At 53.3% G+C, this 15861-nt stretch overlaps 2 protein-coding genes across 3 annotated transcripts in view; both read left to right on the top strand.

The window, feature by feature from the left end:
• The window catches only part of LOC127463292 (uncharacterized), a 99887-nt gene that overhangs the window by 64351 nt on the left and 19675 nt on the right, over positions 1–15861 (top strand). The window contains exon 10 of the mRNA XM_051772568.1: positions 10415–10529. Coding sequence (XP_051628528.1) covers positions 10415–10529 — 115 coding nt within the window. The remainder of the gene's footprint in view (positions 1–10414; positions 10530–15861) is intronic.
• LOC127463293 (translation initiation factor IF-2-like) overlaps positions 1–15861 on the top strand; it is a 107660-nt gene that overhangs the window by 84511 nt on the left and 7288 nt on the right. For both annotated transcript variants that reach the window (XR_007900756.1, XR_007900755.1), the window contains 4 exons: positions 937–1038; positions 1496–1892; positions 1997–2098; positions 2556–2951. The gene's annotated coding sequence lies outside the window, so the exon portion shown is untranslated. The remainder of the gene's footprint in view (positions 1–936; positions 1039–1495; positions 1893–1996; positions 2099–2555; positions 2952–15861) is intronic.

Genomic DNA, 15861 nt, shown 5'->3' with positions numbered 1-15861 from the left:
AGCAGTTTTCAGCCTTCCTTAGCAGAGCTTTCTCACCCTCCGAAAAGCTGAAAGGCTTTAACAGCTGGAGACGCGCCTGCAGCTGTGCAGATTAATGTAGTTTCTTTTAGGAAATGAAGGGGAAGTTTTCCTGTTGGGAGCCTAAATACCGAGTCTACTCTGCTTTTTCAATCAGGTGACGAAGCTTATGGAAGAAAAGAACAAAGGCCTCGAGGTGAGTACATTCTACCGAGTTCTGCTTTTCTGGCATCGGTTTGGGAAAATCACGTGAAATTCTAAAAAGCTTCTCTCCGTGTTTTCTAGTTGTTTTTTCAGCCTTGCTCTAAGTTTCATGTAGAAAAGGGCATAGAATTATTAGAACAGACAAACTAGACTTCCTCGGGAGAGATGGAAGAAAAGTCTGCTGATTCCAGTTCTGCTTTTCTTGTCTTCCCTTCGACTGTCGTTTTCTCTCCCCTGCTGTTCAAATAGGCTGCAGTTAATTGCTCTGCTGAAGAGTTTGCTGTCCTAAGTGTCTGTCAAATTGATGCCTTCAACTCAAGACAGCACCTGCTCCTTAGTTACAAAAAGTTCCTCACAGGAAATTTTCAGGCGTGCCCATAAATCTCCTCGCTGTTTGTTTGGGAGAACAGGCTTTTCTCGTCTGTAACAGAACAGTCGTGTCATCTGCTCTGGAATGCTGGTGGCAATCTAGTCAGAAGAGGACCCCGTGCTTCACTAATTTTCCCTTTTTGTTGTTGGGGGTGACTTCTTCCCAGGCATGTTATTCTTGACCCCCCGGGGCAAACGGAGGTGTCAGCGTCAGGAGCCATCCTAACTGAGGCCCTGGGAGGTCAGTGCTTTTTGTGTGACTGGACGGTGAAGCTGTCTGTGGGAATGACCTGGCTATGGCTCAGTGTAGTCCTAATTAAGGTGTCTTTTACTCCGTGTTCCCAGGCTGCCTCTTTCCCTTCGGTCGCCGTGGGTGTGCCGGACGCCTCTGGCAGGACTAACCCTGTGGCTTTTATGTCCAGCGTGCTGTGCTGTGTGTGCCTGCAGGTAAGAAAAGCTGGGAGTGCAGTCCCTCTGCTTTGGTTGCTGTGTCTCTTTGGGAGTGATTTTGGAGGGGAATGCCAGAGCGATTTGGTTTGAAGGGGACCTTCAAAGGCCAGCCTGTCTTCCGTGGGCAGGGACACCTTCCACTGTCCCCGGTTGCTGCGAGTCCCGTCCAGCCTGGCCTGGAACACTTGCAGGGATGGGGCAGGCTCAGCTTCCCTGTGCAGTGTGCTCTGATATCTCTCCACTGGCATCCTGAAAAATTTTGTCAGCACGTTTTGTGTGACAATGGTAAGCGGGACCTGGGTGAAAATTGGGGTTCTCTGAGGTGCAGAGGGAAAGAATTCTCCTTTGAAGTCCAATGTAATTCAGTTTTGCACGAGTCTTGTCTGACTTATGTTTGAATTGCTTTCTATTCTAGGCAGTTCTTTTAAATTAAACTTTTGTGTCTCCCCCCCAGTATCTTGTACAAGACAAAGCTACCTTTCCTCGTGGGAACGGACTGGCCGGGCTTTGGCAATCTGGCCCCTCGAAAGACTAAGTGACCTCTTCCAACAGGGGAAGACTTTCTGGCAAGCGGTGCCAGGAAGAACTGGAGTTTCTGGAGAATAAAAGCTGGAAGCGTGCCCCTGAAAATCCCCAGCCCTGGGTGGTCAGTGGTCTGACTTGCACGGACCGGTGGCCTTGGCCAGGAGCGGTCCTGCGGGAAGCGCCTTTGCCCAGGCTGTAATTTTAATTTCCCTTGGATGCTTGGCAAAGCCCCTCTGGGTGAGCCCCAGTGCCTGGCAGGAGCAGAGCGGGCTTCCAGGGAGGTATTCACCTGGTCAGCGTCAGGAACCATCCTACCTGAGGCCTCGGTGAGTGCTTTTTGGACGACTGGACGGTGAAGCTGTCTGTGGGAATGACCTGGCTATGGCTCAGTGTAGTCCTAATTAAGGTGTCTTTTACTCCGTGTTCCCAGGCTGCCTCTTTCCCTTCGGTCGCCGTGGGTGTGCCGGACGCCTCTGGCAGGACTAACCCTGTGGCTTTTATGTCCAGCGTGCTGTGCTGTGTGTGCCTGCAGGTAAGAAAAGCTGGGAGTGCAGTCCCTCTGCTTTGGTTGCTGTGTCTCTTTGGGAGTGATTTTGGAGGGGAATGCCAGAGCGATTTGGTTTGAAGGGGACCTTCAAAGGCCAGCCTGTCTTGCGTGGGCAGGGACACCTTCCACTGTCCCCGGTTGCTGCGAGTCCCGTCCAGCCTGGCCTGGAACACTTGCAGGGATGGGGCAGGCTCAGCTTCCCTGTGCAGTGTGCTCTGATATCTCTCCACTGGCATCCTGAAAAATTTTGTCAGCACGTTTTGTGTGACAATGGTAAGCGGGACCTGGGTGAAAATTGGGGTTCTCTGAGGTGCAGAGGGAAAGAATTCTCCTTTGAAGTCCAATGTAATTCAGTTTTGCACGAGTCTTGTCTGACTTATGTTTGAATTGCTTTCTATTCTAGGCAGTTCTTTTAAATTAAACTTTTGTGTCTCCCCCCCAGTATCTTGTACAAGACAAAGCTACCTTTCCTCGTGGGAACGGACTGGCCGGGCTTTGGCAATCTGGCCCCTCGAAAGACTAAGTGACCTCTTCCAACAGGGGAAGACTTTCTGGCAAGCGGTGCCAGGAAGAACTGGAGTTTCTGGAGAATAAAAGCTGGAAGCGTGCCCCTGAAAATCCCCAGCCCTGGGTGGTCAGTGGTCTGACTTGCACGGACCGGTGGCCTTGGCCAGGAGCGGTCCTGGGGAAGCGCCTTTGCCCAGGCTGTAATTTTAATTTCCCTTGGATGCTTGGCAAAGCCCCTCTGGGTGAGCCCCAGTGCCTGGCAGGAGCAGAGCGGGCTTCCAGGGAGGTATTCACCTGGTCAGCGTCAGGAACCATCCTACCTGAGGCCTCGGTGAGTGCTTTTTGGACGACTGGACGGTGAAGCTGTCTGTGGGAATGACCTGGCTATGGCTCAGTGTAGTCCTAATTAAGGTGTCTTTTACTCCGTGTTCCCAGGCTGCCTCTTTCCCTTCGGTCGCCGTGGGTGTGCCGGACGCCTCTGGCAGGACTAACCCTGTGGCTTTTATGTCCAGCGTGCTGTGCTGTGTGTGCCTGCAGGTAAGAAAAGCTGGGAGTGCAGTCCCTCTGCTTTGGTTGCTGTGTCTCTTTGGGAGTGATTTTGGAGGGGAATGCCAGAGCGATTTGGTTTGAAGGGGACCTTCAAAGGCCAGCCTGTCTTCCGTGGGCAGGGACACCTTCCACTGTCCCCGGTTGCTGCGAGTCCCGTCCAGCCTGGCCTGGAACACTTGCAGGGATGGGGCAGGCTCAGCTTCCCTGTGCAGTGTGCTCTGATAGCTCTCCACTGGCATCGTGAAAAATGTTGTCAGCGTGTTTTGTTGGACGACGGTAAGCAGGACCTGGGTGAAAAGGACATTCTCTGAGGTGCTGGGAGAAGGAGGACTCGTGCGGGCACCTCCAGAGACAGCGGGAACGGGAGCGTGCTGCGGAGGAGGGAAATTCCAGGGGGTGGGTGCCGAGAAATTTGTCCTTCCCTCGCCCTGTGCTCTGCACTTAGCAGTGGGTCAAGTGCAGAAGTTTCCTGGGGACCCTGGGAAATGATGCCGGGTCTGCCAAGAAAAGTGGGGCCAAAGGAGCAGGACCTGGGTCTGCCAGCGTGGGAGAAACAAGGGACGGGTCATCCTCTGCCTCCAGGAGGGAGGGCAGCAGGAAAGGCCACGGACTAAAGCACTGAAGTGCCGTTCCCCAGGGAGCCCCTGCCCAGACCTGAACTTGCTTCTGCACTTGCTGTCCCTTTCCCAGCGGAGCCGAAGCGTCGGGTGCCGCTGCCGGGGGGATGGAGCTGCCAAGGACAAGCTGGGAGGGTGTTTGCGAGGGAAGGGGGTAGAAGGAGCTCTTGATGTGCTTTTTTTACTTCTTCATCCCACAGAATTGCCACGAGAGGAAATACTTCAGAGGGGCTTCCCTCCAGATAAGGCCTGAAGATGCCAGGAGGTTTCAGCCGGGAGGAAAGGAGCTGTGGAAGAAAAGCAGCCTAAAAACAGCCAGTGGGGATCATCAGGTTTTCCAGCCAAGAAGAACAAGGAGAGAGATGAGGGAATCGGGTTCCAATTCCTAATGCTTTGGTGGGTGCAGGAATGATTTCTGTGTGTTTTCCAGTCCCTTTGGATTCCTGGGATGATTTTAAAATGATGGCTTTAGCAATCAACTAAATCGCAGATGTTGTTTTTGAGAGGAAATGATGCCAAAGAAATGCAGAGTTTTGGGTCAGTTTTGGGGATGATTTGGGTCAGTTTTTGGGGTCAGTTTGGGGTCATTGTTTGGGGTGATTTGGGTCAGCTTTTGGGATGATTGGGGTCAGTTTTGGGTCAGCTTTTGGGATGATTGGGGTCAGGTTTTGGGGTCAGTTTTGGGTCAGCTTTTGGGGTGATTTGGGTCGGTTTTGGGTCAATTTTTGGGGAGCACTGGGTGTTACTGGGGGTTGTTGAGGAGCACTGGGTGTTACTGGGGTGTACTGGGGAGCACTGGGTGTTACTGAGGGTTGTTGGGGAGCACTGGGTGTTACTGGGGAGCACTGGGAGAGAAAATGAAAAATAAAGAGAATAAAAAATAAACGAAGTAAAGAAGGAAATATAAAAAAGAAAATTTAAAAAAAAAGGCAAAAAAACTAAAAAGGAAATAAAATGAAAATGAAATAAGAGAGAAAAAAAAAAAAAAGAAACCCCTTCTTGGGCACCCCGTTTCCTCTCCTCCCCCCCCCCCCCCCCGAACCGTAAATTGCGGGGTCATCACCCCTAAAATGTGAGAAGGGGACCCCGAAATGTGGGTGAGGGAACCCCAGGGAGCCGGAAAAGTGGAGGGGGAGCCGCAGTAAGAAAGCGAAGCCGGGCGGTCGGGCGGCGGGGTGGGGGGGTGGGGTGGGGGGGGCGCATGCGCAGTCGTTGGCAAGACGCCGGCGATCACGTGGTAAGTAAGGGCAGGCAGGAGAGGGACCGGCGACGCATGCGCAGTGGCTCTCGTGCCGGTGCAGCGCGCCCTGCTCGAGTTAAGGGCCGGTTCCGGCGGCAGGGCGGGACTCGCGGCCTCCCGTCTGTCCCGGGGTGTGCGGGGGGGGAATAACGTGAATTTCTCCTGATTTTAATTCTCTTGGGCTCTTGTCCTCATTTTAATTTTTTTAAGGCTCTTGTCCTGATTTTAATTCTCTTGGTTCAAACCATTTCCTAATAAGTCAGTTTTAATGAAGTGTTTTCCAGTCCCTTTGGATTCCTGAGATGATTTTAAAATGATGGCTTTAGCAATCAACTAAATCGCAGATGTTGTTTTTGAGAGGAAATGATGCCAAAGAAATGCAGAGAGAGAGCATGGAATCATCCTGGGATCCTGGAGTGGTTTGGGTTGGAAAGGATCTCAGGGATCATCTCCTTCCACCCCCTGCCACAGGCAGGGACACCTTCTAATAGACCTCCAGCCTGGCCTTGGCCACTTGCAGGGATGGGGCAGCCACAACTTCTCTGTGCCAGGCCACCTCCCCACCCTCCCAGGGAAGAATGTCTCCCTTCTGTGCAATCTTTCCCTTTCTTCTCTGCAGGAAGTGGGCTGGGACAAGGGAATTGGCTCCCACGAGGCCGAGGATCAGAGCGGGCTGTGCACAGGGGACAACTTCCACTTCCGAACGGGGAAGGGCCCCTTCGTGCCCACCCCTGGCAAACTGGGACAGAGTAACATCTGCCTGCAGCTGGCTGGAGTTCCCGTTGGCTCTGGGCTTTCAGCCCGCCGGGGCTGCGGCGGGAGCCGCGCGGAGGGAACGGGGGCCGGGGCCGCGCCGAGGGCCGGGGCCGGGCTGAGCGGGCGGGGCGGGGCCGCAGGGCCAGGCGGGCTGGGATTGGGCGGAGGCGCTCGAGTGCTGATTGGGCAGCGCTGCCGGCCCGCGGTATAAAGGGCCGGCGGGGCAGGTGGGGGCGGTTGTGTGTGGGGGCTGAGGGTGTGGCCCCGCTGCTGCCCGGGCTGCGGAGGGGAGAGCGCCTTGGCCGCTGGGTTTGTGCACCGGGGCAGCCGGGGGCGTTTAGGGGCGCCTTGTGCTGGGCGGCGGGGCCCGGGTAAGCCCCTTACCTGCCGGGTGCCCCCGGGGGGAGCCGTGGCATGGCTGTGGGTCCTGTGCTCTCTGGGTGTCTGAGGGTTTGCTTTGGGATCCCAAACCCTTTCCCCGTGCAGGGTTATGAGGCAAAGACTGCTTTAACTTGGTTTTTTGGTGCTGCGTTAATGCTTTTTGCTCGTTCTGTGTCCATTTGCAGCCTCGCTCGTGGTTTCCCCTGGTGTGGAGGCGAGTTGTGCTTCCTGCTGGGAGAGAGAACGGCCTTGGGAAGCTGCTCCATGAGCCACAGCTGTGCCGAGCCCGGCAGTCTGTCCAGGTAAGAGCAGGGCTTCTACTGCCCGTGAGGAGCTGGGTTTGCTGTTGGAAGATAGAATGTGCCTATGCCTTTAAATGCAAGGACAGGCAGAAGCCGGGAGGGACCCTGAGCAGGTTTGGTGGCACGACAGCAGTTTGAAAAGACCTTGACTGTGGGAGAAATGTCCAGGAAAACGATTCCTTTTTTGCAGGGAGGCAGTTTGCGAGGACAGGGGGGTTGCTGTGCTCTCTAGCAAAACTACTGACCTTGGGATGTCTAGGGTGGGGAGATGTTGGCCACGTGTGGGCTGGAGCAAAGGTGTGTGGGTGCCTGTGTGTGACAGCCGTGGGTGTGCAGGAAGGGGGGTTCTGGTGCCATTGGAGCTGCCAGGGAGCCAAAAGGGGCACGGTTGTCTGAAAAAGGCAAAAAGTCTCAGTCTCTGTTGACACGTGTACCAAAGGAGATGCAAATTTTCCCTTTCTCGTTGCAGACTTCGCAAAGCTCCCCAGGAAAGGAAGCTTTATATTCCTCCCCAGCTTTATGCTAAAGGTTTCCTTCCTCCTGTCTCAGCACCCTTTCTGCTGTTGGGAGAGCACGAGGTGGATGGAGAGGATCCCCAGGCATCTGCAGGCACAAGGGACTCATACAACTGCGATTTTCCTCCAGCCCTCGTGAAAGGGACTTCCAGGATACTCTTGGGAATGTACCAGCTCTCCTGCTGGAGCTTTTCTATGGAATATTTGAACACAAAGGGTAAAACTAAAGTCAGGTCTGTTCTGGAGTATGTTACACTTGTGCAAAACTCCGTTCTTCTGTTTATTTTCTGTTCTGGAAAGAACAGTCTGGGGTTCCTGGGCACTTCCTATTGAGTGATTCCATGAAAATAATTTTGTACTGAAAGGGGAAAGGAGCTGTCTGTGGGAGGTCAGGTGTCCATGATAAAAGCTTTATGCTTTTCAGTCAGATAAGCCTTAAAATATCTCACAGTGTATAGGAATGCCTGGCTTCTAAAAGTCACCAGCTGAGTCTTAGAGGCTCCTTTGAAGAGCTGTTTTCAGGCAGGCAAATTGCCCCCCAGGAGGGACTCTGTGCCTGCTCTCCCGTGGCTCCAAGGGATCTCTGGCCCTTCACGCCGGCACCGAGATTTTCTCGGGAAGGGCCTCAGATCCCCGGACCAGTCTGGGACACAGGCAAGATCCCCCTGCATTTTGGGACCAAATTGGCCCCTGGAGGGACAGTGCTGTTGGTGCCCCCCGGGTTGGGGCACCCCGAGGACTCCAGCGCGCACCGAAAGGATTATTCGGGGAGATCCTCGGGGTGCCCGGCCCTGGGGAGCTCAAAGCAAGGTCCCTGCCATGGATTCAGGCATTGCTGAGAGTATCCCAGGGGTCCCTGTCCCTGCTAGACAGGGAGCTCTCTAATGGGCTGTAATTGGGTTCTAAAAGTGGTGCTCCAAGTGCCAAACAAGTGTGGGATTGGGATTAAGAAATGAGCAGTGAGGGTGCAATTGGCTGTTTTCTCTGGAATGTGACTGTGAGAGCTGCAGGAGTGCCAGGTGTGTGTTCCAGTCCCCAGCATTTGGTTTGCACATGTCCTGCTCAGACACAAGTACAATTTCCTCAGTCCTGAACACAGCAGAATGAGAATTATGGACTGGCAGTGTTAAGGTGATTGGTGTGACAGGGGTCAAACTGGGAAAACATTGGGGAATTCCTCAGTTTGTGCTTTTGCCAAACTCACCCAAACCTCTGCTAGGAAGTGATGGGCTGGAAAAGTTGAGGCAGAAATGGAATTGAAAACTGGGGCTCTTGACACTGTAATTGCTGAAACTAAATGTGTCCAAGCAGCAGCTCTTGTTGTGCAGGGAATAACTCCTGTCAGCAGCAAGGCCCTGACTGAAGTGGCAGCTGCAGTTGTTCCTGTGGTGTGGGCCAGTGGAGCTGCAGGAGAGTGGAAGAGGGCAGAACCTGTAGGTATTACCCCTGATGTGGGATCTCTATGGGTAAGGCCAACCCAGTATCCTTTAAAATCAGAATGCCAGACTGGATTGGTTGCAGGAACAGCTAAATTGGCTCCTCCTGGTTTGCTTGTAGGACGTGAATGCAAGAACCTGCCAAGAAAACCAGTGGACAAGATGATTGATTAGTGCAGGACCTGAGAGAAGCACCTTGAATGACAACCTGGAGGAGTTTCCAGTATTGGATTTAAAAGATGGCCTTTGCATCTCCTTGAGCAAGGAAAGCCAAGAAAGCTTTGCTTTTGCAGGAGAAAATGGGGCAAGCAGGCAGGAAGAAGAGAAGCCCCGTGACTCCTCCCTGAGCCCCAGACAGCCCATGAACTGCCTTGCTGGGAATGGTGGGACGGGCTGGACTCTGCATTGCTCCCTCGGGATGTGTGGTAAGACTGTTATGGCGACTTTTTGAATAGATGGTGCAAGGGCAGCCTTTAAGCAGCTGAAGCATTCCCTGAGGAGAGCTCTGGGTCTGCCAGATGTGTCAGAACTGTTGGAAGCATCTTTGGTGGGGAGGGCAAACAAAGGCCAAGGTGTGCAGTGACCCCCCTGAGAAGGGACTTTCAGTTAATGGCATCCCTGATGGTGAACTTTGTGGGCTGTTCCCCCTGTAGGGCAGGTGATAGTCCCAGCTCCAGTTATGGGAAAAATGGTTAAAAGGGAGCCCCAAAAGCTGGAAGTCCTCCTGGAGGCTCCTGGCAAAGAGAGTTTGCTGCGTTCCCCCTGACAGAAGGACAGTGATAGCTTTTGAGTGCTGGTAGATCCTTTTAATAGATAGCCTTGAGTGTGTCCTTGTTGCACCAGTAGGACTTATCAAAGTCCCCATATTCCAGGAGATAGACACATTGAAGTTTAAAATATTCTTCCTAATCCTTTGTTGGCTTGAGGCTCTCCCCTCAGGAACTGCAGGAACTCCTGGTGCCGCCTGGGCCGATGGATTGGACGCCCCAGCCCCTCCGTTCCTGCCCAGCCACTGGGGCCGTGTCCAGTGGTGGCACTGCCAGCCCTGCAGGTGAAGTGGGAAGGGCCTTTGCAGGTCTGGTGGGTCACATTTATAGCAGGTAAAGTTGCAGTAAAAGGACCTGGGGTCTGTTATTCTTGAGTTCAGAAAGCTCCTTTTGATTGGTGAGCAGGACAAAGTGGATCCTTAAGAGTTCCCATCCGTGTTTGTGTCTCAGCCTGTGTTAGGATTCAGGGCTGTAGCTGTTGTTGTCACTGAGGAGTCAAACTGTGCTTTAAATAATGAGACCCTGGCCTGATGGCCCAGTGTCAAGGCAAAAGGTGGAATGCTCTCTGAGTGTTGAGATGTAACAAGGGCTAATCCTTTTTGCAGTGGGATGGAGCCTGGAAAGTGCACAGAGCTGAGCCCAGGGATTGAAAGGGACCAAGCAAGGGAGGTGAAGAAAGAAGGAAGAAGGGAAGTGAGGCAGCAGGCAAGCAGCACCAAGTTGCTGTGTAAGCAGGTGAGTTGTGTTGAGGTTCCTCAGGCAGGCACTGAGGACTTGGAGGGCTCCAGACAGAGCAGACCTGGGAAGGCCCTCGGTGAAGCCCCTCAGAAACCTGAAGCCCCTGGGCCTTTTGGGGAGCCTGAGCTATTGCAGCCCTGGGGATGGCTTTGGTTTCCTTCTCTCCTCAGAGTAAAACTCTGTGGGGGAGTCTGTGATCTCCCTGACTTTTGTGTCATAACTGAAACTTGGAAGGAAGTTGACCTTGTGTAGTTTCCCAACTGACTTGGCCGGGTTGAACCAGCAGTGCCAGATTGTTGTAGTGTGCAGGGTGTTGTTTGTGTCTGAGCAGTTTGGGGTTGATTTGCCAAGGGGAGCCATGGAATGTTATGGTGTTTTTGTCCCAATATTTGGAGGCAGTGCCCTGGATGAGTTGATTTCTGCCTCACTCCCTGATATCTGAGTTAGGAGATGTACCAAGAACTGGTAGTTTTTGCAGTGGGATGTTCCCTAGAAAGTGCATGGAGCTGAGCCAAGGAACTTAAAGGGACTGAGCAAGCAAAGTCAAGAAAGAATGAAGAAGGGAACTGAGGCAGCAGCCAAGCAGCACCAAGCTCCTCTACAACCAGGTGAGTTGTCTTGAAGTTGATAAGGTGGTCACTGAGAACTTTGGGGTCTGCAGGCACAGGTGACCACCAGAGACCCCCAATGGAGCCCCTCAGAGAACTTATAAGGGTTTGTGTAGATGGGAACAGGTGTTGGGAGTGTCCTGAATGTGGAACAGGAATGCAGGGAAGGAAAATGAACCCTCCTGTCATGCTGACCCCTCCCATCAGCTGCAGTGGAGACCCCTCCGTGTGCCCTTTGGGAGCGGATTGCCAGGACCCCCGTGGGGCTGGGATCATGGCAGGGTGTTGTAAGCAAGGAATGCCTGGCTTCTAAAAGTCACCAGCTGAGTCTTAGAGGCTCCTTTGAAGAGCTGTTTTCAGGCAGGCAAATTGCCCCCCAGGAGGGACTCTGTGCCTGCTCTCCCGTGGCTCCAAGGGATCTCTGGCCCTTCACGCCGGCACCGAGATTTTCTCGGGAAGGGCCTCAGATCTCCGGACCAGTCTGGGACACAGGCAAGATCCCCCTGCATTTTGGGACCAAATTGGCCCCTGGAGGGACAGTGCTGTTGGTGCCCCCCGGGTTGGGGCACCCCGAGGACTCCAGCGCGCACCGAAAGGATTATTCGGGGAGATCCTCGGGGTGCCCGGCCCTGGGGAGCTCAAAGCAAGGTCCCTGCCATGGATTCAGGCATTGCTGAGAGTATCCCAGGGGTCCCTGTCCCTGCTAGACAGGGAGCTCTCTAATGGGCTGTAATTGGGTTCTAAAAGTGGTGCTCCAAGTGCCAAACAAGTGTGGGATTGGGATTAAGAAATGAGCAGTGAGGGTGCAATTGGCTGTTTTCTCTGGAATGTGACTGTGAGAGCTGCAGGAGTGCCAGGTGTGTGTTCCAGTCCCCAGCATTTGGTTTGCACATGTCCTGCTCAGACGCAAGTACAATTTCCTCAGTCCTGAACACAGCAGAATGAGAATTATGGACTGGCAGTGTTAAGGTGATTGGTGTGACAGGGGTCAAACTGGGAAAACATTGGGGAATTCCTCAGTTTGTGTTTTTGCCAAACTCACCCAAACCTCTGCTAGGAAGTGATGGGCTGGAAAAGTTGAGGCAGAAATGGAATTGAAAACTGGGGCTCTTGACACTGTAATTGCTGAAACTAAATGTGTCCAAGCAGCAGCTCTTGTTGTGCAGGGAATAACTCCTGTCAGCAGCAAGGCCCTGACTGAAGTGGCAGCTGCAGTTGTTCCTGTGGTGTGGGCCAGTGGAGCTGCAGGAGAGTGGAAGAGGGCAGAACCTGTAGGTATTACCCCTGATGTGGGATCTCTATGGGTAAGGCCAACCCAGTATCCTTTAAAATCAGAATGCCAGACTGGATTGGTTGCAGGAACAGCTAAATTGGCTCCTCCTGGTTTGCTTGTAGGACGTGAATGCAAGAACCTGCCAAGAAAACCAGTGGACAAGATGATTGATTAGTGCAGGACCTGAGAGAAGCACCTTGAATGACAACCTGGAGGAGTTTCCAGTATTGGATTTAAAAGATGGCCTTTGCATCTCCTTGAGCAAGGAAAGCCAAGAAAGCTTTGCTTTTGCAGGAGAAAATGGGGCAAGCAGGCAGGAAGAAGAGAAGCCCCGTGACTCCTCCCTGAGCCCCAGACAGCCCATGAACTGCCTTGCTGGGAATGGTGGGACGGGCTGGACTCTGCATTGCTCCCTCGGGATGTGTGGTAAGACTGTTATGGCGACTTTTTGAATAGATGGTGCAAGGGCAGCCTTTAAGCAGCTGAAGCATTCCCTGAGGAGAGCTCTGGGTCTGCCAGATGTGTCAGAACTGTTGGAAGCATCTTTGGTGGGGAGGGCAAACAAAGGCCAAGGTGTGCAGTGACCCCCCTGAGAAGGGACTTTCAGTTAATGGCATCCCTGATGGTGAACTTTGTGGGCTGTTCCCCCTGTAGGGCAGGTGATAGTCCCAGCTCCAGTTATGGGAAAAATGGTTAAAAGGGAGCCCCAAAAGCTGGAAGTCCTCCTGGAGGCTCCTGGCAAAGAGAGTTTGCTGCGTTCCCCCTGACAGAAGGACAGTGATAGCTTTTGAGTGCTGGTAGATCCTTTTAATAGATAGCCTTGAGTGTGTCCTTGTTGCACCAGTAGGACTTATCAAAGTCCCCATATTCCAGGAGATAGACACATTGAAGTTTAAAATATTCTTCCTAATCCTTTGTTGGCTTGAGGCTCTCCCCTCAGGAACTGCAGGAACTCCTGGTGCCGCCTGGGCCGATGGATTGGACGCCCCAGCCCCTCCGTTCCTGCCCAGCCACTGGGGCCGTGTCCAGTGGTGGCACTGCCAGCCCTGCAGGTGAAGTGGGAAGGGCCTTTGCAGGTCTGGTGGGTCACATTTATAGCAGGTAAAGTTGCAGTAAAAGGACCTGGGGTCTGTTATTCTTGAGTTCAGAAAGCTCCTTTTGATTGGTGAGCAGGACAAAGTGGATCCTTAAGAGTTCCCATCCGTGTTTGTGTCTCAGCCTGTGTTAGGATTCAGGGCTGTAGCTGTTGTTGTCACTGAGGAGTCAAACTGTGCTTTAAATAATGAGACCCTGGCCTGATGGCCCAGTGTTAAGAAAAAAGGTGGAATGCTCTCTGAGTGTTGAGATGTAACAAGGGCTAATCCTTTTTGCAGTGGGATGGAGCCTGGAAAGTGCACAGAGCTGAGCCCAGGGATTGAAAGGGACCAAGCAAGGGAGGTGAAGAAAGAAGGAAGAAGGGAAGTGAGGCAGCAGGCAAGCAGCACCAAGTTGCTGTGTAAGCAGGTGAGTTGTGTTGAGGTTCCTCAGGCAGGCACTGAGGACTTGGAGGGCTCCAGACAGAGCAGACCTGGGAAGGCCCTCGGTGAAGCCCCTTGGAAACCTTCTAAGGGTAGTTGTGTATGGTGATAAGTGTTGGGAAATGTCCTGAATGTGGAACAGGAATGCAGGGAAGGAAAATGAGCCCTCCTGTAATGCTGACCCCTCCCATCAGCTGCAGTGGAGACCCCTCCGTGTGCCCTTTGGGAGCGGATTGCCAGGACCCCCGTGGGGCTGGGATCATGGCAGGGTGTTGTAAGCAAGGAATGCCTGGCTTCTAAAAGTCACCAGCTGAGTCTTAGAGGCTCCTTTGAAGAGCTGTTTTCAGGCAGGCAAATTGCCCCCCAGGAGGGACTCTGTGCCTGCTCTCCCGTGGCTCCAAGGGATCTCTGGCCCTTCACGCCGGCACCGAGATTTTCTCGGGAAGGGCCTCAGATCTCCGGACCAGTCTGGGACACAGGCAAGATCCCCCTGCAGTTTAGGACCAAATTGGCCCCCTGGAGGGACAGTGCTGTTGGTGCCCCCCGGGTTGGGGCACCCCGAGGACTCCAGCGCGCACCGAAAGGATTATTCGGGGAGATCCTCGGGGTGCCCGGCCCTGGGGAGCTCAAAGCAAGGTCCCTGCCATGGATTCAGGCATTGCTGAGAGTATCCCAGGGGTCCCTGTCCCTGCTAGACAGGGAGCTCTCTAATGGGCTGTAATTGGGTTCTAAAAGCGGTGCTCCAAGTGCCAAACAAGTGTGGGATTGGGATTAAGAAATGAGCAGTGAGGGTGCAATTGGCTGTTTTCTCTGGAATGTGACTGTGAGAGCTGCAGGAGTGCCAGGTGTGTGTTCCAGTCCCCAGCATTTGGTTTGCACATGTCCTGCTCAGACACAGGTCCAACTTGCTCAGTCCTTAACCCAAGAGAGGGAGAATTATGGACTGGCAGTGTTAAGGTGATTGGTGTGACAGGGGTCAAACTGGGAAAACATTGGGGAATTCCTCAGTTGGTCTGTTTGCCAAACTAACCCAAACCTGTGCTAGGAAGAGATGGACTGGGGTCTCTGATCTCCTGGGCAGTTGTTTTGCATGACCCTGGGAGCCTCTGGGATTAGACTGGCCTGGGCAGACAGGGAGCAGTTTGTCCTGTGGAGCTGGGCTGGGTTTGTTGAGGATGCCTTGGGAGGCAGGGCTGGAGAGGCTCCTCTGTTGGCTGTAGTGGTGGAAGGTTGTAGCAGCAGGGCTGGAGCCTTCGCCCTCCTGCTCCCCCCGTGAGCCCCGACGGGCCCGTGCCCTTGGCAATGGAGGGCCCTCCATTGCTGAGTCAGCGGTTCCGGGGGCCAGGAGGGATGGGATCAGGATGCCGAGCTCCGCCCAGGGCCAGGGCTGCCAGTGTTCAACCATGGAGGGAACTGAAAGCACAGTGAGATGGAGGCCAAGCTGCAGCACAGGGATGGGTGAGAAAAGACCCTAGTCCTCAGGTGGAGCTTTGAATTCCCTGGAAAAATGGATCCTGTCAGATGGATCAGGCCCTTGTGGGTGCTGGAGCAGAGGCCTCTGTCATTTATGGTCACCCTGAAAGGTTGCAAGGACAGCAAGTTCTGACTGCAGGATGAGGTGGCAAACAAAGTGAAGTGGTCCAGAGAAAAGCTGAGGCTAAAATTGGTCCTGTGCCAGAGCAGCCTCGTGCAGTGCTTGTTGCTGTCCCTGAGTGTCCCATTGCAGTGGATATTTCCAAGGGTGCCTTGTGCTGGGGAGCACTGGGGCAGTTCCCTTTCCCTGGGCAGGGCAGGCAGGGCACGTTTCCCCCCTCGAGGGTGGCTCCACAGTCCCCCCCTGTGCCCTGGGAGCGTGGCAGAACACCTGGACCCACTGTCCTTGTCAGAGAGGGCACAAGGGATGGTTGGATGGGGGAGGGAATGGCTCAGGGAGTACAAGCACCATTACAATGAGTAGGGCAGCACCTGGAAAGGAAGAAGGGGAGTTAATCCAGACAAAATCCAAGCACCTGCCCAAGCTGTGATATTTTTAGGAACTCAGTGGTGCTGTGGTCCCCAGGAAGTATTGCCCAGGACTAGGCAGGAGACTTCAGGCTCTGTCACCCCCAGAGCAAGTGTCCAGGGGCAGGCAGTGGGGAGGCAGCTCTGTTGTTGAGGATGGGGTTATTTTCTCTGCTTTTTTTTGTCTCCAGAGATGTTCTTCCCGTTAATCCAAACTGACTCCATCTCCTAACTCTCTGAAGAGGTTTTCTGCTTTTTGTGGGAGGGTAAGGTTTGGGTTCTAACTATAGAAGAGCCAACAAAATAAAGGCTTTGTGGCAAACAAATGGTGTCTCCCAAACTCTTTGTACTTCAAATAGATGCCTTTATTCTTAGTTTTTTCTTATTGGTATTCTCAAGGTACTTAATACCCTGTCTACAGTTATTTATTTTGGCTTCTCTTTTTTATTTGTTACAGAGTTGATGTGACTGACTTCTTTTTGAAATGCAGCAGTGCTCTCAAGGATATTTCCCCCCCACTCCTGGGCTTGTGCAGGGCTGT

The sequence above is a fragment of the Manacus candei genome, unplaced genomic scaffold (assembly GCF_025592945.1).
Source record: "Manacus candei isolate 608988 ecotype Guabito, Panama unplaced genomic scaffold, ASM2559294v1 h1tg000153l, whole genome shotgun sequence".
NCBI lineage: Eukaryota > Metazoa > Chordata > Aves > Passeriformes > Pipridae > Manacus > Manacus candei.
Note: the sequence above shows the minus strand (reverse complement) of the source record. Positions and strands in the feature narration are given on the sequence as shown.